The 23,604-nt window shown below is 39.8% G+C and overlaps 1 protein-coding gene across 2 annotated transcripts in view; it reads right to left on the bottom strand.

Annotated features, from left to right (window-relative positions):
• Positions 1–23,533, bottom strand: part of pio (zona pellucida domain-containing protein piopio) — a 74,128-nt gene extending 50,595 nt beyond the window's left edge. The window contains exons 1-3 of one of the 2 annotated variants that reach the window (XM_033331501.2): positions 22,680–23,533; positions 18,541–18,578; positions 7,464–7,524 (exon numbers count right to left, since the gene is read on the bottom strand). In XM_033331501.2, the coding sequence (XP_033187392.2) occupies positions 7,464–7,524; positions 18,541–18,576 (97 nt within the window). In that variant the 5' untranslated portion in view covers positions 18,577–18,578; positions 22,680–23,533. Of the gene's footprint in view, positions 1–7,463; positions 7,525–18,540; positions 18,579–18,714; positions 18,980–22,679 lie in introns of those variants that run through there. The other variant, XM_076623237.1, reaches the window with a different exon arrangement.
• Positions 23,534–23,604: the final 71 nt, after the last annotated feature.

Genomic DNA, 23,604 nt, shown 5'->3' with positions numbered 1-23,604 from the left:
GCAATCGTCATTAACCAGAATCATTTATAACTCCCCTCTCGTTTCCTATTTACGACCCACTTGATCATAGGTCGAGCCGCATAATTATAGATTCGCCAAACGTACAGTTACTAGCGTGTATCATTACAAACATTAAGCCAGAAATGCGAATATTTCGTGAACTTACTGCTGACCTTTCGTGCTAAGATCTCCGAAAAATAACGGCTTTCTGGCGCTATTATTTTCAAGGCAGATATTACATAATAAGTTGGTTTACACGATAAGTTGGTTCGCATTTGCTTAACAGAATATCGAATTTAATTGTTGAAGTGGTCACCACTTCTAAGAAAACTCTACATCTGGTGTTTTCAGTTTTCTCAAGCACTGAAGCCATCGACAGTGTCACGTAAAGTTGGTACTTGGATTGTAGTAAGAAGGCTGAATCGTAACCCAACTACTGATTTTCCTTTATAAAACTTTATTATAAATGTTAACACTTACAAAATAATACCGAACCGGAGAAAAGGGGTTGTATGAGTACAGCAACTAGAAGAAGAACAAGAACTGCCCGAGCTGGGTGAAGTCTCGGTTTATATACGTTTCGGTTTTAGGATGTTGAGGGACTAGGTGTAGGTTATGATGTGGAAAAGTGTCCGAAGATCGGGGGTCCATATCCTATCTCTGATGTGGACTAAGGTGCGTCGCAGCCTTGGTGTATGCTATGATGATAAGGCGGTGATGTGTCCAAAAGTGTCCGAAGGTCGGCGGTCGATGTCGTTATCACTGATGTAGGTTGAGATGTGATCGATGTCACAACAGCGTGTAGACAAAAGACTGCGACTAAGTTAGACCGTAAACGGTAGACAGGCGACGTTAGTGTCACGCAAACTTAAGGGTTGGTTGATGAAATAAAATAGCTGAGTCGTAACGCAACTATTAATTTTGTTTCAATTAAACTTTATTACGAATTCACCAATCACAATGTGATACACACTGAATTAACATAAATCACAGTTCACTCCAACCACGTTGTGTAAGACTTAGTTACAACGATACGTTAAGTACGCGACTGTTATAAGGGTAGTGTTACGACCGTTCGCGGAGAGACGCGGTCGCGAGGAAAACGCGTCAGCGAGAGGCGTAAATTCTCGCTACGATTCGGTGAATCGACGCCGCGAAGTAGTCGTTCCCCTGTTTCGGTTAAGATAACAGAGGTGGTTAAATGAATATGACACAGTAGAGTAAGTTATATTTCACCGTTTATTCCAACAACTTATAACGAAGGCAGTTACGCTGGTGCGTATGTACGAGATGAGCGAGTGACTGATCTACGGTGTATATGTGTATACCCGCTCGAAGGATGTTGACCGTTCGAAGGATGCAAAAACAGTACTGTCTTGGGAGACGATGCTGTGTCGGAGGAAAGCTAAGGATGGGTGTGTCTAGCGCACGGGACCATCGGATTTGTTGGTGACGATTTTAGTTAGGAGAGTGAGGGAAATAGGCTCCGTTGTTAATTGGTTAAACGAAGGGTCTTAACCGCCCTCGAGAGAAAGTGGTTAGTGGGAGGAAAGTTGCATCATACGTGAGAAAAACTAACTTTCCCTTGTCAAGCCGTGGTAGACAATAGTCTTTGGAAATTCTTCGGAAACAGACGTTTGTTTGGTTTGAAGGACCTTTACTAGGAAATCTATGAGATTTATGGAAGGTACTTGAGACTGTTGAGGGTACGCAGTGAATATCCGAAGACATCTGGTTGCCATCTTGCCCGCGGTGTGTGGCCTGGGCTAGGTAGAGTGTTACGCGACGTAACAGGTAGAGACCGGTAAAGATATGTTGACTATTCCGAGGATACGGAATAAGTGAGTTTAACCGACGATACTGTGTCCGAGGAAAGCTAGGGGTGAGTGTGTCTAAGGACACGGGACTATCGGATTTGTCGATGACAATTTTGGTCAAGGAAGCGAGGGCAGTAGACACCGTCTCCGATTGGATAACAAGACGGTTGGTGGACCAGGAAGGGTTTTAGCCGCCCTCGCGAGAAAGTTGCTAACGGAACATACCAGATGCGAAGAAAATCAACTTTCTATGCTAAGCAGGACAAACTCAAATCCTGTTGTTGTTTTATTTCGGAGTATCATGACCGTTAGGTCACAGGTATTGCAAGGAGTAACGAACTCCGAGCAAAACAATGTCGCCGACTTTCCGATTGTTCCCCGACCAGTATAAATAAACAAACGAAATGACGAGCGAAGAAGTTCAGCGATCGCAGTGTAAGCATACAGACGCATCAGACGTATATACGGAGTTTCTTGACACTGCGCGTATTTATTTCGCGAAAGTTATTGTATCTGGACTTGTGCTTAGTGTGTCAAATCAATTTTATAGACAATATATTTATCTTAAATAAATTGCTGGCAAACGGTAATCTGTATTTCGTGATATCTGATAAGACCAATCCTCTACAAATCTAAGACAAGGAATACTCGCTTGGTCGGAAGGACCTTAACTATGAAAATTCCAAGACCCCTGGTGGGTCCTTAAGACTATCGAGGGTACGCGCCAAGGATGTGCAGACATCTGGGTGCCATCCTGTCCACGGTGTGTGTCCTGGTCTCTGATGTGAATCGACGTTACATTAGCTTCGGGGTTCTCAGTTATTGGGTAACACAGCTAGCGTGCGGATCTGCACCAGCTCAAATTGTATTCTTACTTATAATTACGCTTCTGTTTAAATATATTTTCTGCCTTGCAATTTATCCACGAGTTTTCTCCGTTTACACGTCGAACAACCTTAACATTAATATATCGTTGTTTCCATCTAAATAAAGAATGTCGAATAAAGTCATCGATCGTAATTGTTAGCTTTTAAGGTACGCGTGCGCGTCATCAGGATTTCTATAGAAACCAATCGACAGCTTTACATTTTACATAGTCGCAATGAATATTAATTGAACTGTGTACACGAAGAACGTTCTAATTGCTAGGTCGACTGAGAAATTGGCGAGTACACATCGATAGGAATCGACGTGCCTGATAGAACTGATCGCGTCGTTTAATTTAATAGCGAATACATTACACTGCGGAGAGGATGATCGCAAGAAACATGGATGTAGAATATTCTAGAAAAATAGCCTGAGTCATTTTAAATCTTCTAATGCTGTACTAACAACTAGTTCATGGCGTCTCGATCGAGAAGCAGAAGATGGTCAACACTGTGGTACCGATTACTTACACGTGCAGAGCTAATGTAAAATAAATTAGAAACCGTGACGTTCGATTAATCGATGTGTAATTAGATGGACGAATAACTAATTTAACTTTTTGCCTTGATAAAACTGTAATTGCCTTCGCACTGATCAAGATACGACTGTGTTATCTTTATTGGCATTTATTTCTAGAACGACTCGTTCGTCGATTCACTCGATATTTCAATAAATTCCACTTGTGTTCGTAAAAATCTGTGAATTCGTATAAATACCCTCGGACCAATCGATTGGAAACCAAAAGGGCAGAAAAGCTTCTTCCGAATTGTTGATTATTCCGCTTAAAGTTATGCTGCGTATTCGCTTTTATGAAAGTCGCGATTTTAACCGAGTCGCAATGAACGCGTGCGAATTGAAACGGCCTTGGAGTTTACCTTGGACGGGCGATAGGGGCGAAATGAAAAGTGAACGTACAAAAGGAAATCTCGATATGTTCGTTAATCGAGTAAATCAATGATTCTCGGGCCGTAGTCGAAGAAAACGAAAGATTTAGAGAAGTTTCACGATTCTGAGCGCGAGCATTTTCATGTATAAACGAGAATTAACACGTTCCCTGTGTACACTCATCGTCCATTCGTCCATAAATTATTCATAAATTCTTTATTTATATTTTTACAGCTTACGAAAATAAAGTTGTGTCACGTATTTCAGAATATTAGCATAGCGTTCATTGAGAGTAGCACAATGGATATTTCACGTTGAGGATAATAGCTCGCAAACGACAGTCGCTTACGACAAGAGACGAAACGTGCCCGCATGCAAAAGCCAATGCGAGGGGGAAAAACAACTTTCCTCCGAGGCGCGGTTTCTCTTGGGAGAGCAAACAACCGACCGCTGTCCGGATGAACAATGACATTTGTCGCGCAGAGATTGACGTTTTCCGCTTCGCGAAGAATTGCAAGATAAATCTATAATTTCTTCTTTAGGTCATTCTGTAGTGTAATTAACACTTTCACGGCCGGTCCTGATGCGACGAGCTTAACCGAACAGAGTTTTAGTATTACAACGCTAGCGAGAATCGAATACATTGTTTTAATTATTCGTTCAACTTTATTCGTTCGTTTAAAATTGAAAAAACATTACGTTTCAAAAGGGAACAACCGATCATCTTGAATTATCGAGAGAGAACATTTCGACCGGAACGAGTGCTTCGATCCGAACGCTGTACATTTATGGATAGAACTCGGGATGATCTCACTTTTTACAGCGTTTCCCCATAAAAGTCAAGGTATTCGAGAAATCCTCGAGCCTGCTTCTGTACCCTCGATGCTCTGCGACGCGGAAACCACACTCTCGATTTAACTGAAACCGAATCGCGTACAATTGGCGTACTCGCATCGCGTCCGCATTTTTCACGCTAACACTGCGTAGTATAGATCGTTTTTGCTTTACTTCGTTAACCGCCGGAAATTTGACTCGAGGCTATGTTTGAAAAAGTTTCTAACCATCTAACATCGAATATCGTTTAATTGCAAGCGCTGTTTAATAAAGTATATAGAAATCATATTAGAATTTATAATGATTTCAGAATCTGACCTGTGCGTGCATGCCAGCCATTAATCATCGCTGGTGATATATCTTCGAATCTATCTCATAATACGAAACGAGATCTAACGAGCATGGTTTGCGAAAGAAATATAAAAATATATGTATAATAATACAATTCTCGGTAGTTTGTGAAATGTCAAAGTAATAATCGCGACCAGTACGCGTTTCGCCGTTCGATATGCCACTCGTTCTCCACAGTTCTCTGGAACGAACGATAAAAAGTAAAAGGCCAGTGGCGAGGGGCACTTTCGATTCGTCAGACGTGCTGGTAAAAAGAGGTCCGACTCATTAATCGTTCGTTCGAAGCAACGTAATCGAAGTCGTTACATAAATCCATTACGGTGGGTTTCTAAGTGCACTAGGTTGAATTTTCCTCTGGTTTTTCCCGTCTTGTCGCGACACCCGAGGAATTCCATTCAATTCGCTAAAACTTTTTAAGATACTCTTTTTACATTGCCTGTACTTACGTGATCACATCGCTTGATCACCACTATGAATAATTTTTACACGCGTATATACTATGTCGTTCGAATAAAAACGTATCAAATTTGCCGTGTCAAATTAGATTAAAACGCGCGACTCTGTCGTATCAATTTTCAGAGTCTTCTTCTTCTTTTTTTTATAAATATTTTGTCTAGTCATTCATAAATCACTGTCGCAGACGGGAGAAATTTACGTATTCGAGAAGTAGATTTTGTACAGTCGAGGAACTATGGTGTCACGTAGCGAATGAAAGTAGAATCATCTATTGTACGCTTATTATCGATACAATATTATCGCACGTAAGCGTGCAATCAATTTCCAAGTTTCGATCTCATCGTCTCACAGTCTGTCACAAGCTATCTGTGTAATACGAGTCATGGCTGAAGCTAGGTCGTGCAACGTTCTCGTCGGAGATTAATGCAAAATTTTAAGCACGATCCATTGCAAAATGCTGAAACGTTGCGAAAAAATCCAGCCATTTTTATGCACAGGCGATCCTCCTATTCTTTTACACAATTGACATCGACATTCCAATTGTTCGAACATCGACACGAACTTCGTATTAACTACAGACGCGTGTTGAGTATTATAATTTTTGACGGAATGGAAAAATGGAAATTTAAAGATGCCAAGGTGTATAGAACACACAATATATCGAAGAATATATAAAATATCCAAGATTTAGTATTCATTGTAAGAGTCAGTGAATAAATTTCGAATGATAAAAAAGGTCATAACTTGAATTATGAAAATAGTGAAACTACAGAAAGAACGAAGAATTTAGAAAAGGAGGAGTCGATCGATTTGGTTCCTGAGAGAGGATTCTTTGCAGAATTTTTCCCCAAATTGACAGAATATGCTAGTCGGTGAAATTCTGGCGGAACTCGATGGTAAAAGGTAAAAGGCTGAAAGTGTTTGGCCGTCGTTCGCAAGGACTTTCGATTCGCATCGATGTTGAGGAGGAAATCGTATGGTTGTCTCTGTTTGTAATCGTCTGGTCGTCTCTGTTTGTAATCGTCATCTCGTTTCGTCTCGTTTATATCTCGTCTCAGCCTCTTTCTCTTCTCTCCGTGATCTTTCTCTGGTCGCCACATGAGAATGTAGGTCACACGACTGCGTTCACCTTCCACCGAAGCAATGTCTTCCGAGGAAGGTCGTTGCTCGTCTGGAAAGCCTCTCTTCTTGACCATTCTTTTCCCTTTCTTTCGATTATTACTCTACGTCAACGATTTCGATCGATAGATTCTTCGTAGCTCGATTAACTTGTATCGCCGAACTGTTACTATCGATGTATCGTGAATTACCAATAGGTAACACGAATTACCTATAGCAGCAGCTATAGCAGAGTAGAAAAGTTCTCGTTTCTGAATTTTTTGCCCACCCGTAACTCATTTTACGCGCGATCCCATATTTGACAACGTACACGTATATAATTAAATCGTAATTAATTAACGTCGCGCATTTTACGTATCTTACGTGGCTGAGACCAAGATGAAGGAAACACGTATTCTCAAGTTCATTTCCATATCACAACATGTGAAAACATGCCATAAAGATATTTTCAACTTGCCCTTATAGAATGTAACAGTGGCTGCTATGAGTCCATCAGAAATAATTACACGCAATTATAAATTCAAGAAACGACAAAATCGACTTTCAGCGATGATGCAGCGATTGAGCCACTAATCGTTGCTATGATCCTTGACTACACGCGATCATATCGAATGATGGTATGCTTTTTCCAAGCGCAGATTAAAACGTCTCTCTAATTAGTCCGCTTATTCTCCGCCAACGGCTCGCCGGTAATTAGTCGCGAGCGTAATTAATTGAACATCTCGATCAATCAAGACGACGACCGCTCCCTGCCAGACTAATTAGACCTGTTCATAAACCGGTCATTGTTCGTGGAATCATTGTCATCGTCTACTGGCGCGTATTGTGCTCTTTAGAAAGTGCGTACGCACGCGTGGAAAGCATCTAACTATTTTTTTCTTTTTTTTTTTTTATCTGATCGTTTGATTCAACAGGAAACGTTTTCCATGGGAGAGACAATTCACTGGCAGGTGGCCACCGATTCCACCATCAAGTCGACCAGAGGAGGTTCTCGGTTAATTGACCCTCCGTCTAATTAGTTATCGCTGCCACACTGACAATTAGAAAGCGCTACAGGCGTGTATAGGTACTCACATGTAGGCAGCTGCTCGGGTATTTGGGCCGCTTGTGTGGTGCTGTGCCTCGCTATTGTGATCTGAAAAAAAGAAGAGCGATGCTCGTTAGATTGTCCTTAGAGAATCGTTCGTCCCTATAGATAAGACGAACAAGGGATAGCGTGGGACGGTGATGATTAAACCGAAGATATTTTTGCATTTGTGGGAAATTTCGAAGATACAGAAATATACAGAATGTATAAAGTTGTTCGAAGATTTAAGAAAAGTCGAAAAAGTAGTTCTGTTAGTTCTCTTCTCGCGAAAGAAATGTTTCGTAAAGATCGGTATGCACGAATAAGATGATGCAAATTCCTGAGGAACGTTGAACATCTTTTTATCGAAGTGTAAGATCTCTTCTTTTGTTTGGCGAACAGTGGTTCTTTTTTTATTTACCAATGACAATATATCGAAAGGTAGTACCTGTGATAACGTTAAACTCGTTTGGAAAGTTCGTAACGTTTCTGACAATCCATCTATCGAATAACGAAAACATTCAGATTCGGATAAATAATATTTCTAATTAATCATTAGGTGCAACAACTAAGGAAACGTTCACTGACTGATATAAGAAGCTTTGAGGACACGTACGATCAGTCATAAGAAAGGATCGATAGAGAAGGTTTCGATAATGACATATTCGAGAATCCAGTCCCGGATCAAAGATCGCGTCATCGACTGAAAAATCCTTGCGAAAATGTCAGGCTGAAACCATGATTCGCTCGACTCTCTCCGGTATTGCTCGAAGTGTGTATGAATCATGCGATTTCAGAGGCGCGTGGAAACGCGAGAGTCCGTTTCTCATCGATTAAACTTGATTATTAGCCACAAGGATCCGTGGAAAACGTGCCAATTGAACACATCCGATAATCTCACGCACAATGCTACATTTTTTCTCATCAATTAACTGTTTTTATTAGTACTGAATTTTAATTTGAAAGGTCTCTGTACTCGCACAGTCCTTGGCCAATCAATTAGAACCACTCGAAACATTGAATTTTACATCGAATTAATTGCAATAACCGGATACTTTGTAAAAAGTTAGTATACAGCGTATACGAATAATTGATCGTTTAAATATCTTTATGATATTTAATTGCGAGATGTATAATAATACTTGCCCCAGATATCTTGTAGTTCCTACGTACATTTTCAATTTGTTTCAAGTCTCGTTAATATAATCAGGATGGTTGAGTCTCATTGATTCAAAGTGCTAATAAAACTTATATATAATTGCGAGATGTATAATAGTACTTGTCCCAGATATTTTGTAGTTTCTACGTATATCGTCAATTTGTTTCGAGTCTCGTCAATATAATCAGGATGGTTGAGTCTCATTGATTCAAAGTGCTAATATAACTTGCTAATATAAGTGCTAATATAACTTACATATAATTGCGAGATGTATAATAGTACTTGCCCCAAATAGCTTGTAGTTTCTACGTACATTTTCAATTTGTTTCAAGTCTCGTCAATATAATCAGGATGGTTGAGTCTCATTGATTCAAAGTGCTAATGTAACTTGCTAATATAAGTGCTAATATAACTTATATATAATAGCGAGATGTATAATAGTACTTGCCCCAAATAGCTTGTAGTTTCTACGTACATTTTCAATTTGTTTCAAGTCTCGTTAATATAATCAGGATGGTTGAGTCTCATTGATTCAAAGTGCTAATAAAACTTATATATAATTGCGAGATGTATAATAGTACTTGCCCCAAATAGCTAGTAGTTTCTACGTACATTTTCAATTTGTTTCAAGTCTCGTCAATATAATCAGGATGGTTGAGTCTCATTGATTCAAAGTGCTAATAAAACTTATATATAATTGCGAGATGTATAATAGTACTTGCCCCAAATAGCTAGTAGTTTCTACGTACATTTTCAATTTGTTTCAAGTCTCGTCAATATAATCAGGATGGTTGAGTCTCATTGATTCAAAGTGCTAATATAACTTGCTAATATAAGTGCTAATATAACTTATATATAATAGCGAGATGTATAATAGTACTTGCCCCAGATATCTTGTAGTTTCTACGTACATTTTCAATTTGTTTCGAGTCTCGTTAATATAATCAGGATGGTTGAGTCTCATTGATTCAAAGTGCTAATATAACTTGCTAATATAAGTGCTAATATAACTTATATATAATTGCGAGATGTATAATAATACTTGCCCCAAATAGCTTGTAGTTTCTACGTACATTTTCAATTTGTTTCGAGTCTCGTCAATATAATCAGGATGGTTGAGTCTCATTGATTCAAAGTGCTAATATAACTTGCTAATATAAGTGCTAATATAACTTATATATAATTGCGAGATGTATAATAATACTTGCCCCAGATATCTTGTACTTTCTACGTACATTTTCAATTTGTTTCAAGTCTCGTCAATATAATCAGGATGGTTGAGTCTCATTGATTCAAAGTGCTAATATAACTTGCTAATATAAGTGCTAATAAAACTTATATATAATTGCGAGATGTATAATAATACTTGCCCCAAATAGCTTGTAGTTTCTACGTACATTTTCAATTTGTTTCAAGTCTCGTCAATATAATCAGGATGGTTGAGTCTCATTGATTCAAAGTGCTAATAAAACTTATATATAATTGCGAGATGTATAATAGTACTTGCCCCAAATAGCTAGTAGTTTCTACGTACATTTTCAATTTGTTTCAAGTCTCGTCAATATAATCAGGATGGTTGAGTCTCATTGATTCAAAGTGCTAATAAAACTTATATATAATTGCGAGATGTATAATAGTACTTGCCCCAAATAGCTAGTAGTTTCTACGTACATTTTCAATTTGTTTCAAGTCTCGTCAATATAATCAGGATGGTTGAGTCTCATTGATTCAAAGTGCTAATATAACTTGCTAATATAAGTGCTAATATAACTTATATATAATTGCGAGATGTATAATAATACTTGCCCCAAATAGCTTGTAGTTTCTACGTACATTTTCAATTTGTTTAAAGTCTCGTCAATATAATCACGATGGTTGAGTCTCATTGATTCAAAGTGCTAGTATAACTTCAAAATCATAAACGATCGACTACTTTTGCAAGCAATCTCTAACGTAGCATATATCAGAAAATTTCATTATCAGCGTTCCTCGAGCGTGTCCTTCGAAATAGATTGCATCGTAATCAAAATTGTTTAGCCCGACAAATGATCGATAAGAAGAACAAGAAGCTCGATGGTTAATTCGAGCAGTAAAATCCGAGCTGTTGGCTCGTCGCGCAAGGTTGTAAATAAGACCTCTAAAGGCGACCATACGTGCACGTATATGGTAAGGCCAATTGGATAATGGAAAGGACGAACATTGTGTTGCAAGTCTGGATCGTTTCTAATTACCCTATCCGATAAAACATACCAGCTCGTAACAGTATTTAAACGTTAGGTCTGTATAGTTACGTGCATCATAATTATATTTCATCCTGTCTTATCATTCGTGGGAGTTGTCAAACCATTCTATAGAAAATTAAACAATAATTAACAATCCATGAATAATTCAGTGTTTATGCAATTCATCGTCCATAATTCATTCTTTTGAATTTGACGAATGCTTTATGAGGAATAATAGCTTAGAAAAATGTACAGTTTAAGGGAAACTTTAAAGGAAGAGGAGAGGGACACGTAATAGATGTTTAACATCGAACGATGTATGAATTTTAATAATCGACGACTAAAGAGAGGGGAGCGTTTGTTGAAAATTGTTGCAACGATAATTTAGAACCTTGATTCCTTAATAAAAGCCTTTCGAGAGAATTGATCGTTACGATAAATTGCTCGCAGAGCTGATCACTACAGCAGAGTTGGTATAACCGATGACCCAAGATGTTTATGCAATAACGGTGATCAAGACATTGATCATCTTGTTTAGCAATGCTCTCTTTTTACAACACGAAGAAACAAATTTATCTATTCTACATTCTGCTTCTTTGCCGTAATCTCCTTTCGATTGACTTCTCTTTAGTTGCGACTGGACAGATTCAAGTATATTCGATAGCTTCTTAAACCCAATTTCTCCAACTGAGTTTTCTTATTCTTCCGAGATTTGAAGGTTGCAATAATAATAATAAAAAAAAAAAAAAGAATAAAGAGAGGGAAGAAGGAGAAGTGCAAAAACTTGTCCACAGTGCAATAAACGTTCTCCGACGTGATGCGATGACGGTGAACGTAGCAAGGGCACTCGAGACACCTCTTACTCCCTCGACACACTTTTATTTTCCAATCCATGCCGATTTAGGTATCGACATTACGTAGTAGACTCGGACAACTACTGCTCTATGGATTAGGTGAGCGTGTAATTGTCGGAGTTGATCCAAGTTGCACCGTGTCGATGTAAGCGTTACGTCCAGCTCTTTTTCTTCTTGTATACCCGACGATGGTCTGATGTCTTCGTGGCAGATCCACGTAACCCTGAACTGGTTTTATTCGAGCAGTTGATCCACCGATAGTACTATTATATATCTACATTAGAATTCCATATTAGGATATAGAGACGAAGTAAATAAAATACAAATTGGTTCTTTGGATGGAAAGTGAGAGTTTGCGATACGTTTCTCACATCGAAAGTTATACCACACGAAAACGACATTAGAGAAATTGTCTAATAAACACCGACATCGGCGTTGTTAAATGCACTTATCGGTGTGCGCCGATGAAAGTGGTTCAGCGAGTCAGCGGCCATTTCGCATGTGTTTAAACATGCGTCGTAAATTCTAGGAAAGATACCAACGTACATGCGAAATGAAACGCGTTTCTTTCATACACGTTTGATCACATCTTCGATTCTTTGCCGATTTCTGCCAATGCTTCTTCTTTCGAAATATTACCTCTGGACGATACTATAGACCAGAGACGATATTAGGAGCATTTGCTCCCTGATCTGAAGAACTTCGAAGCGGGTAAAATTTTGTAAATTTCACAAATTCAATTAGAGAACGAAACACGCAGATTTATTTAAAAGACTGTCAATGTGCTTTAGAACGCGATTTACAGAAAATTTCTTCTTCCTTAATTTGTTGATAATTATCCATTGAACAAAATTTAACGAGTAGTATTACCCCGCCAAATTTAAACTTTAATGAAGCGACGTTTCATACGTGTCAATCTAATATGAATATGTAATTGACAGGTAAGGTACTTAATCATCGAACACGATCTTTTACACCCCGCAATTATGTTCGTGTCAACTCGTCTCACGATAGGGTGTGTCAGAGAAGGGAACTCGTGTTATGGTGGAGAAGGTTACTCTGCTATGGTTTCTATCGGATAGTAAAACTGCAAGTGCCATATACGGATACGCGGAGTCGCATGCAGACGCCTCGTTCATACAACGCCGTCAGTTAAACACTCGCGTTCGTGTTTGATCCAATTACACATAATCGCAAGGATACAGCGCGAAATGCAGTTTCGTAAAAAAATCCGCCTCGAGGCTGATGTCGATCGATGGGCGTACAAAGCTCAGATCTATATCCACGCGAACGTTTATCTCTCAAGGATGAGACTTTGAAATACGATCCGTGTAACCTCGCAGTAATACAAAGTATAATAATTGTAACTATAGTTTACCGGCATGAACATCTTCCAAAGTACACGTACGACTTTGGTAGAAAAATGATGGAAATGCGCAAGTTATTTCAAGGTCGTTCTGGGATTATTTGCATAAAGCAGTGTCTCTCAAGCCTTATCTCAACTTGTCTGTACATAGAGATCATCGCCTTTTTACCTTTACGACCATTACGTGTTTAACAAGCCACGGTAAACTCATTAGAAATAATTCTAACTTAATATCTAATCAGTTGCAAAAATCTTAGTCTAAGAATAATTACAGCGATCGATGATCCAATTTAGTAGCTCAATGGTTTGAAGAACGGAATTGTATGTTCTTGTAGAATTTGATTCTCCACGGATACAGTTTTCTTTCTTGCGAATTTCCACCGCATCAACGTGCAAGTTTTATTTTCTTCCTGACAAACTTATTTCTTGACCCTTGCGGTGTCTTCACGCTACAAGCACTCTTCAATTATTCTTGCGATCATTTCCTACGTATATTTAAAGTTCATCGGTACGAAACTCCCAATTATTTTAATTATTCAAATTCCTGAGCCACCGTTGTTATACCTCGACGTACCTCGAGCCAGTACTAGCTGTTTGCAAGCTGTTTTACGACTCCTGAGGAATCCGGATTGAGAACCCAGAGAACAGAGTCTTATTTTCTGTTTATTCTTGGACTCAAAGTCCTGGGATGTTGGTTTCGCGGTAAAAGGAGGATTTCTCCTGTCCTTTGAATAGCAAGCAAATATTCTATATCACGTGAGCGTCGGAAACAATTTTACAGCATAATTGAACACAATTGCTCTCGTCACACGACGTGAAATCTTTCTCTTCGCTCTTATGGTTAAATAATGGTAAATAATCGTTCTCAGATGTGGCCGTTAACCGCGAGATCTTGTAACTAACATTTTCAACGCTGATTTAACGGGAACGTTCGATCCTGTAAGAAACGCGTATCAAGGGACAACAAAATATTATCGTACATTCCAATCGACCCTAAGCAAGCAACTTATCAAGTGAATCAATGGATAATCGGATCGACGTAGTCGCAGATGTAGCGTAGGTCGAGATCTCCTTGAAAACGCCTCCCAGCGTACGATCCTGCTGGCATAACGCAAGTTACATTACTCATTCGCTTCTACTCGATCGTTGTATCTCTATAAGTATCTAAATGACGTCATCGTTGCACGCTTTTCGCTGAAATACGTTGCGATCTTTATCGACAGGACTGGTTTTCCCGCAGACTCCTTTATTTCGAGATAAGGCAGGATATTTATTTGAACTCATCAGGGGACAAACGATTCATATAAGAGTATAATGTACTGTAATTTTTCGTTCGTACAGTCGTTCACGAAAGTATCGCAACACTTATAGGAACTTTGTCGCGGACATATCAAGCGTGTTATATAAAATATTAAAAAATTTCATGCAATTTGTAATCCATTGAGAAAACAATGAATAGCTACTACCGTCACTGCGGTAGGTTCTCGACAAATCTGAGAAAATTTGTCAACATTTATCGAAGCGTCTCTGCTACCTTAAACAATTTCAATGTTTGCGAAAGATCTTTCAGAAGAAAATGCCAATTCTGCTTTGGAAATACAAATGAAAGAATGAAAGGGAGAGTCAGTCCATGTTAATAAATTCCTCAACGTGTAAATTGATAATAAGAAACGTAGAATTATATAGATTCTTTGCTTGTTTGAAAGATTCGCGTCGAATTATATAAAGTTGACGAAGCGAAATTATCTGGTATACGCGTACATCGGCCGAAAGGTAAATTCTCCTTAATTGCGTCAATTCTGTCGGTACAATTGCACCAAGTATTTTCGAAACAATCGGGAAGCTACGAAACACGACCAACGAAATCAGATTTAAGATACTAAATGAGCATTGTTGAAGGTGACGTGCGAGTGGCAGAAAAAAAAGCTTGAAAGTGGCCGATGTTGCGTGGGTGTAGCCAGAGATTGCAGGCTCTCCGTGAAATTTCGTATTTCAAAAGGAACACCCACGCTCTCTTCTTTGACACGTCCATCGCTCATCGAGATAATCATTCCGAATTTGGATATTCAAATTTCCTGATTAGATTCATTTAGAAATTTGTTTCGCTTCCAACTGAACGCCCTTGTCCGACGAACGTTACGCAGAACGATAGTATTCGACAAATCAGTGAAAAATCATTTACGCAATCCTCGTTCTAAACTTGGTCGCGTCACTGACGACTTTCTCTCGGTCTAAAACAAACGTGATTTTCTATTGACCGTTCGTGCGATAACGTTCCCTCTAGCGTGTGTCCATAAACAGAGAAATCCAATTGCTTTATCCTGCCGATTAGCCTGGTTCGTTGTCCACTAGCATCTTTAGTTTTTGCATTACGTGAAATCACGTGCACTATTATAAAAAATATTATAAGCAAACATAAAAATAAATTCCGTTTTTAGTGATAGGAATGGTAAAAATAATTCTATTACGAATGCGTCTTACTTCAGTACAAAATACGTATGTTTATTCGTTAAATTAGAAACCTACGATACTTGGATTTCCTATGGTAAAGGAATTATTTCGATGAATTTCGATGTGCAACAGAATAATACTTACGGTATCAAATTTTATAGAATCTATATAAATTTTATTATCTATCATCCATCTATATGTCTATTTTATTACAGACAAATTTTATGCGGATATTAAATTTAATTAAATCGACTTTTTTCAATCAGTCAGCTTTATAACGCGGTGCAAAATTTATTATTCTTTGTGTTCGCGGTAAAATGGAATTATAAAATAAACAGGGTCTCGTCCTAACTGCTTCGAGTAGTACACGAACATAAATTATTTTCTAAACAGTGCCGAAAGTTCACATTCCGTCTTCCTCTTTCTTGGTACGTGTGAACTGCCGGCAAGGGAGCGTTTAGAGGCTCACTTCCGGTATCGGTTCCCCTATCGACTTCACAGTGAAACGTCTGTGAAAACGAGCTGCACGGACCTCTGCGAGATCATGCGCCGATATTTAAAAGAACAGCAAGTAAAAGTGGGCGTGGCTGTTTCTCCAGCGATCGTACCTCTTTCTCTCGCATACAGAACATTCGTGCAAATATTTGCATAGCGCTGTTCGAATAACTTTGAAAATTCAGTCTCCGCATGACGCGATTTTTATGCAGCAACGCGCTCCATAGGTTTTCTCTTCTTCCTTTTCCCTCTATTTTATTGCTTCCTGCTAAACGTGAAACTTTCTTGGCTTTTTTCCTTCGAACTGTCCTTTCGGATATTTTAAGATCTGTGCTCTTCGTGTTGTACACATATTTGGCGGCTTGTTTGCACTCGCGCTGATCAGCCAGTTAGAAATTTCAGTGTATTCTTCTGGAGTGTGCTCGGTATTCCGTAAACGTTTGCATCTGCTCGAGAGTTTTGCTACTTTTTCGTGCGAACCCGATCCAAAGTTCTTCTTCTCTACGCATGCAAATGTTTATCGAGATCTCGCAAGCAGTTGAACATGGTGCGAGTTTACGCATCCACTTGGAAATTCGCATTTCCTGTGTGACGATGATTTCTTCGCGATCACCTACACGCTTTCTTCTCACAAACTTGCAATTTCTACTAAGATCGAGGTTTTTCTTTATGCGAACGTTTGCACGTTCACTTTTCAAATCGGTGACCATTTCCAAGTGGAAAAATAAAACTATACTTGCGCGTCGACGTTATTTCATTTGGTCGTACACTATCGATCAAAAGTATACGGACGCTTGTCCTTGGTCGAATGCAATTCACAAGATCACAAAAATTTATAAAACCACGAACATTTGCGAAATTTGTAATTCACAAAATTACAAGTCCAGACAATTGCAATGGCTTTGCCATTCGTTAGAGTAGAATACTATGAAATATTATGACACGATAGAATTTATTCTGGAAAGTTAATGTGCAATGAAAAAATTCATATCTGTAAGGATCAAACGGTGTATACGATTTCTTGAAACGTATAAAGGAACATTACAGCATAGGTATATGATTCCTTTTTTTAGCAAGTTTAGTAAGTTTTATACGTCCACTTCCGAGAATCCTGAGGTTCTAATCAGTGTAATTCCTAGATTCCAGGCTATTTGTCGATTATTAAACGTTGCACAGGCCCATAATTGCAACCTTTGAATGAGTTAACGACATCAATTCCACAGTTCTTTGTCGAGAAAACGTCGCTTCATTTTGCGAGGATGTTTACTATGATTATCATAAAAAGAGCAAGTATCTACTCAAATTATCTTGTGCAGCCTTCATTTCGCTGAATAGCTCGTGCAACAGGAAAGTTTGTAACGCTTGTTAAACACGTTTCAAACAAAAACTGTATCATTGCAATCAATACGATATACTAGTGATTCGTTTGAGTAAATTCGTGCTCCATAAAAAGAGGAAAATTTATTGTATCATTGGACTAATGCAACACAGCTTTCACAACCAATAGAAAAGATTATTCTTGCATTGACTAATCACTGAAATCTCACTAATGGTCAGAGCGGGGATATTTTTCCAAGTTCAGATTTTTACAAACAGAACTGAAAAAATGGGATCCGAGTAGAAATCTTTTTTTTATACGTTACGTGTATTCCATATCTTTTAGTTTACTTTTACACCTTTGAATTTCCCATAGACGCATCAAATCTACAAGTTCTGCGAATGATATCAGTTCAATTAAGGTCCCAAGGATAAATTTGCGAATCTCACGTTCGATCTTTTCAAATTGTATCCCAATCTTCATCGAATGTAAAGCTGTGAACGAGGTAAAATTACTTAAAGAGACTCGAAGAGCTGGTACGTGATAGCGTCGTTTCGCTGGATTGCTGCACTTTAAATTAACTTGGAGGTGAAAAATTGCGGGGCATAAAAAATATTGCAGCCGTCTCGACACAGTTTTCCTGACAGTCGGTTTAGCGGCACGTTGTACCAACAAAGGATTACATAATTCCCCACATTCCTGGCCAACATACTACGCTCTCCAGTCATGCTCGTTTTTCGTACGACGTGATACTAGAGAAAGTATCATACACGTACTTGTTATTCACCATCGAAATTGAAATCGAAATTCAGCGAAAATCGAGAGGCGAAAATTTCGAATTGGGCGGTCCAGCTGTTTCACACGCTGAAGAAACGTATCGAAGTTTGTAATATTTTCGTATTGCATCATTGGTTACGCTTGTGTATACGTTTCGTGTAGTTCAAAGAGTATCTTTCATCATTTGAATTAATCCTTAATGATAATTAACACTGATAAACAAACTAAAGCTGAAAAGTAAGTTTCATTACACTTTACTTTTGATATTTTGCAAATTTTTGTATCTATGTTTATCCCTGTCCATCTGTATACATCTGTGTTGGATATAAATGCGTAAACATCGTGGGTATGTTTAGGAATCTAAAGAATCAAGGTTGTGCAATTGATAGGAAATACGTGTTAGGGTATCTTGAGATTGTCAGAAGACTTTTTCATTTACTTACCAATAAAAATGCCAGTGCGATCCCCCGCCAGTCCATGGCTAAAATAAAAGAGAAAGTCTTATTAATAACTGGGTCGAACTCCCATGAGTACGATCGACCGTGCAAACGTCTCTCGCGCGAGAACACTTGCAACAAAACACGAAAAATCACACGACGACCGGTCTATCTTCTTACTTAATACATCCACTCGATGTTCTTTGTACATCTATCCAGTTAAACGTCTCTGCTCACGACCTAACAAACTTCGATTCGCTAACTGTACACTAAACAGGCTACGTAACGAGGTTCTCGATGCCAAAAAAAATCCTCCTCCATTCGCACATTCCAAAGATCCATGAGATATCGTCGAGACCTTCTCGTCGATGTTCCACGGAATCATAAATCAAGCAACGCGACACGCCTCAAGGTTTGTAAGATTCGCAGACACATCTCCATCTTGCCGCGTGCTGACATGGAGAACATAGAGAGAGAGAGAGAGAGAGAGAGAAAAGGGAGGGAAAATGGGAGAAAAATTGGAAGGGTCGAAGGGTTTGATTTTGATGTAGGGAAAACGTTTTCGAGCTGGTTAGTAGAGCTGTGTCGAGAAAGCGACGCGGTGTTTCGCGGAGGTGGCCGAACATAACGCAACGTTCACTTTTTCGAGCAACAAGAGAGGCCGGTGCACGGAACAGGAACGACCTCGAACACACTGGACCACCGTGCTTGACCGTAGCCCTTCCACGCGGACGCCATTTTCACCGCACCACGACCCCTTTATGTTTTTCGATCGAACATGACGCGACGTCGCGACGACACGAACCGCGCGATTTTACGAGGCTGGTCGATCGACATCCCGCGAGGTTCTGCCACCTTCTTTCCACCTTTTCTCGTCGCGGCCAGGAAAGTCAGGCTCGTGCCTCGCGATTTGATGCACTTGGGAACCCAGGGCCGTAACATATACTCTACCTTTCACTTTCTCTTCGTCACGTGGAAATTCGTTTCTTCCAACCTTTTCGTTGGTCGCGTTTGAAAAATCCGTTACCGACAAACAGAATCGCGAGGAACTCGCGAAAGTAATCGACCACTTGTACACGCTTTTCTATGAAATTTCATTAGCAGCGTAACGAGAACTGACTATCGCAATCATATCGGTCAAGTTTCAAACAGATGTGAATATTTATACAGAAATTACGGGGGATTGTACTTCGCAGAGATCACAAAGATAATTAAACAGTCCGTTGTATATCGACACGTACTTGTAATTGTAATATTTATTGCTATATCGTACACTTATTGATAGATATACAGGGTGGTTGGTAACTGGCGGTACAAGCGGAAAGGGGGTGATTCTACGCGAAAAAGGAAGTCGAAAATGTAGAATAAAAATTTCTCGTTCGAGGCTTTGTTTTCGAGAAAATCGACTTTGAATTTTCGGTCGGTACGCGTGCACTTTATCGCGTCTCGTTATAACGGATCTCACTGTACATCGTTGTCCCGATTGACGTTATTTTTTTAATTTTTTAAATTTGTATTCTATACTTTCGACTTCTTTTTTCGCGTAGAATCACCCCCTTTCCGCTTGTACCGCCAGTTACCAACCACCCTGTATATGTCTGCAGTAAGTATCTTGCAATTTCTGTATACGTGGATTTTCATTTTCTGATTGCTTTCAAATTTTATCGATGCGATATATCGCAAATGAAATTTTAAGTGTGACGTTTTTCTCTATTTTTAAAAAGTTTATCTAGTACACATAATGGGAATAGATAAGACAAAAGATAGAGAATTTCATTTAATTTAATTGCGAGCATAGCGAAAAGAGTGTACGGCTGTCGAAGCAGATCCCACGTCATGACATACCGTGCGTTGAAGTCACCGGTGACTTGTCTCGCATAAGGCCGATATAGTCACAATACGTATGCGCTCGCGCTGTTACGAAAGCCCAAGATTTACAAGTAAAACAATAGTCATATGAACAACGCTCTATGCAATAATCCGGAAGACGATTTTTCATAAAAGAGACGAGCTTCAAAACCGCTGGCAGGAATGACGTAAGATTGGAAAACTTTCTGCAGAAACGTCGTATAACTTGCTGTTAAATGAACAGATAGCGAGTTTATTTTCGACGTAATTAAACGATCGAATCGTTGTCAAGCCTCTCTTTAAAACCTCTTGTCAACCGTATCGTTCGTTAACCAGAAGCTCCTATCGATCGTAAGATGAAAAGTCGACGAAGACAAACGAATGCCGTACTAATTCTATTTTAATCTTCGCCGATACAAACATAGTCTATTTGTAACGGAAGTGATACGACACGATAAAAGACTGAAAATAAGTAAAGAAGGAATCCAAATGACTACATGACTCGTGTTTTCCTATCAACGGGTTAAGATCCACTATCATTAGCAATTCAAACGAGGCTAACATTAAACAACTAGTCCTACCTAGCCTATTCTTAAAAAGTTCAGCCTTTTTAATACCACAACTTTTTAATACTTCTACCTTTTGCTCAAACTTGTACAAATATTTTTAGATCGATAATTCAAGCCAATCGGCCTTTTTCTGCGTATCGGTCGCGATCGATATAATTAATACGCGTCGGTTGTCGAGATGCTGGATGAAAATCGTTGAGTGCGTGAGCGTAGACGATCCTTGGCGCCTGCATATTTGGTCACCAGTGCCACCTACGAGGATGAACAAGCGTCCCGAGCCTTGTACTCGTTTTCGCGTAGTCGCGTTGCATAACGCCGTTTCATTAAACCGACTATGAAGTCCACGTTATACCCATTCAGCCGTTGGCTGTGTGCCCCTCCATTTTCCATGCGTGTCTCCGCAACGTGCTCGGGAAAGGAAACGGTTGCTTCCACGCTGTTCGCACAGCTGTCAGCCGCTCTCGCGTTACACCCCTCTAGCCATCCATTTTTTTCAAATGTACCCACACTCGCTCGGTTATTCCGAAACGATATTAGGCGTCGAACTCGAAATCGCGATTGTACACGAGACTGCGTTTTCAACGAAATACCAGAACCACCGACTACCAGCCGGATGTAGATTTTTGAAACGTTGTGCCTCGTACGCAACGAACTGCGACGATCAGGGTATTTAAGACGCTTGAGAACCGAACTAATTTCAGGCTAGCTTCCGATTGTCCGCTTTTTTCCATGAATTAAATAATATACCTTTCACGGCGTTAGCGTGCACGGTCAGCGTAGTCATTGGCCTTTGAGATTGCTATGAAAAATTGAACGTACGCGTTCTCGGTGTCTGACACCGGAAATCCAAGAAATCCTGCCGATAAAGAAACGCGTATTTATTTTTTAAGTTCTGAATTTTTCACCCTTTCGTGAATTCCACGGGGGGAGGGGGGGGGGTGAAATAGACTTTGATACGATATGTATCGAGCAGTTAAACGTGGCGAGAATTTTGAAACTTTTTTTTTAATATGGAAAAATCAAAGTTACGGGAATTGATTCATCGCGAGGGAAATAGGACGAAAGAGATAAATGACAAATAAACGTTCGACGAAATCATTGTGAAACGCGCGTGCTCGCTTTCGACGACCTTGAGAATGGAGAACAACTTAAAACGCGAATCCACAAAGAACGCGTTGTTGGTGACGCAACCAGCGAATTTTAGTCTCGTTGTTATTTTTCTATCGTGTTGACGGTAATTTCAACGAGAACTCGTTCTAGACGGCTTCTGCGCCCTTGAATATCCGCCAACGTGGTCTTCGTAGAGTCTCTCCACGCAGCGAGATATTGCGCCATCTTGGTGTCACCACGATTAAAAACGTAAAACTCGAAGAGACGTTTAACAGGACTTTATCTTTGCATCTCCATGTTATTAGATACATCTGACATAATAAATCCATTAAACGAATCCAGTTAACGAATCGAGTAAACGATGAAAGATTTATTTTCACTAATCGTCCGATATATGTACGTTTCCCTGTGCTTCCACTCCATTAATCACTTGGACCGATATTTTTATTTTACAACGCTGGAAACTATCCCGCAAGCATTAATTATCAGGATATCGAGAAAACTGTCGATATTGAATAGCACAGAGAATAAAAGACGAGCTTACGATACAGCAACATACAGATTAATATGAACTGGCGTGGAACGTCGAATACGTAGATATTTATTAAAATATCTCACCTGTCGGATCACCGGTCTGTCTCCCAAAATATCCAATTATCAGCGATGTCGCGATATCCAGTCGTTTCTGTCTTCTTGGGGAAAAACAAGGGAACGACGACGAATCTTTTTCACTGTTCTTACGAAACAACGAATCGAAGGCAAACGAAAACGGAATAAAAGAAACGAAATGTCATGAAGAGCAGGATGGCGGAAATCACTTTTCAAGGAGCATCGAAGTTCGTCGAAATCACCAGTTCGATCTGCCTCGTGGATCCGGCTCGTTCATCATCAACACTTCCGGTAGCACACGAGACTCGTCGGAGAGCGTCGAAAACGCGTTCTCGCCGGCCATAAAGTCCACCTCGCGCACGTCGACATCCCCAAATCGTGACTGATCCCTCGATGACGATTCTTCTCGCTCATTTACGAGACTCCGAGTCTCGACGATTCGTTCTATCTAGTCAGGGGAGAGTCGATCGTTATCGCGCTCCCGTATCGTCAACTTCAACCCTATCTTCGCGAACGATACTATGATTCGCGTAACTTTTATGCCAAAGCAGAGTCAGATGCCCTCGCGAATATTCTTCGACGAATGGGATTTTCAAATTGACCGAGTTCTTTAGGGTTTCTGCTCGTTTTATTATCATCGATTCCACGTTGTCGTTCCCCGCGATAGATCGACCTCCCCCGAGGATGTTCCCATACTCTGGCAGAAATTCTTTTCATGTGTTTAAATTATCGGCACTGCACCACACACCTACCGGCGGTTCGTTGCTCTGGAAAGAAGCAGTCGAGCATGAAGAGAGCCGAGCAACAGACAAATCCTCTGCGATCGACGCGAGGCTCGAGACTGCACTGCTCTTCGTCCTCACGGTCCCTGTTACCTCTGTGTTCCCCTCGCACAGCTCAAACAGGGAACCGTGCTGAGGTGAGAGAGGGAGAG

The sequence above is a fragment of the Bombus vancouverensis genome, chromosome 12 (assembly GCF_051014615.1).
Source record: "Bombus vancouverensis nearcticus chromosome 12, iyBomVanc1_principal, whole genome shotgun sequence".
Taxonomy (NCBI): domain Eukaryota; kingdom Metazoa; phylum Arthropoda; class Insecta; order Hymenoptera; family Apidae; genus Bombus; species Bombus vancouverensis.
This window is presented reverse-complemented; position numbering and strand designations above follow the sequence as displayed.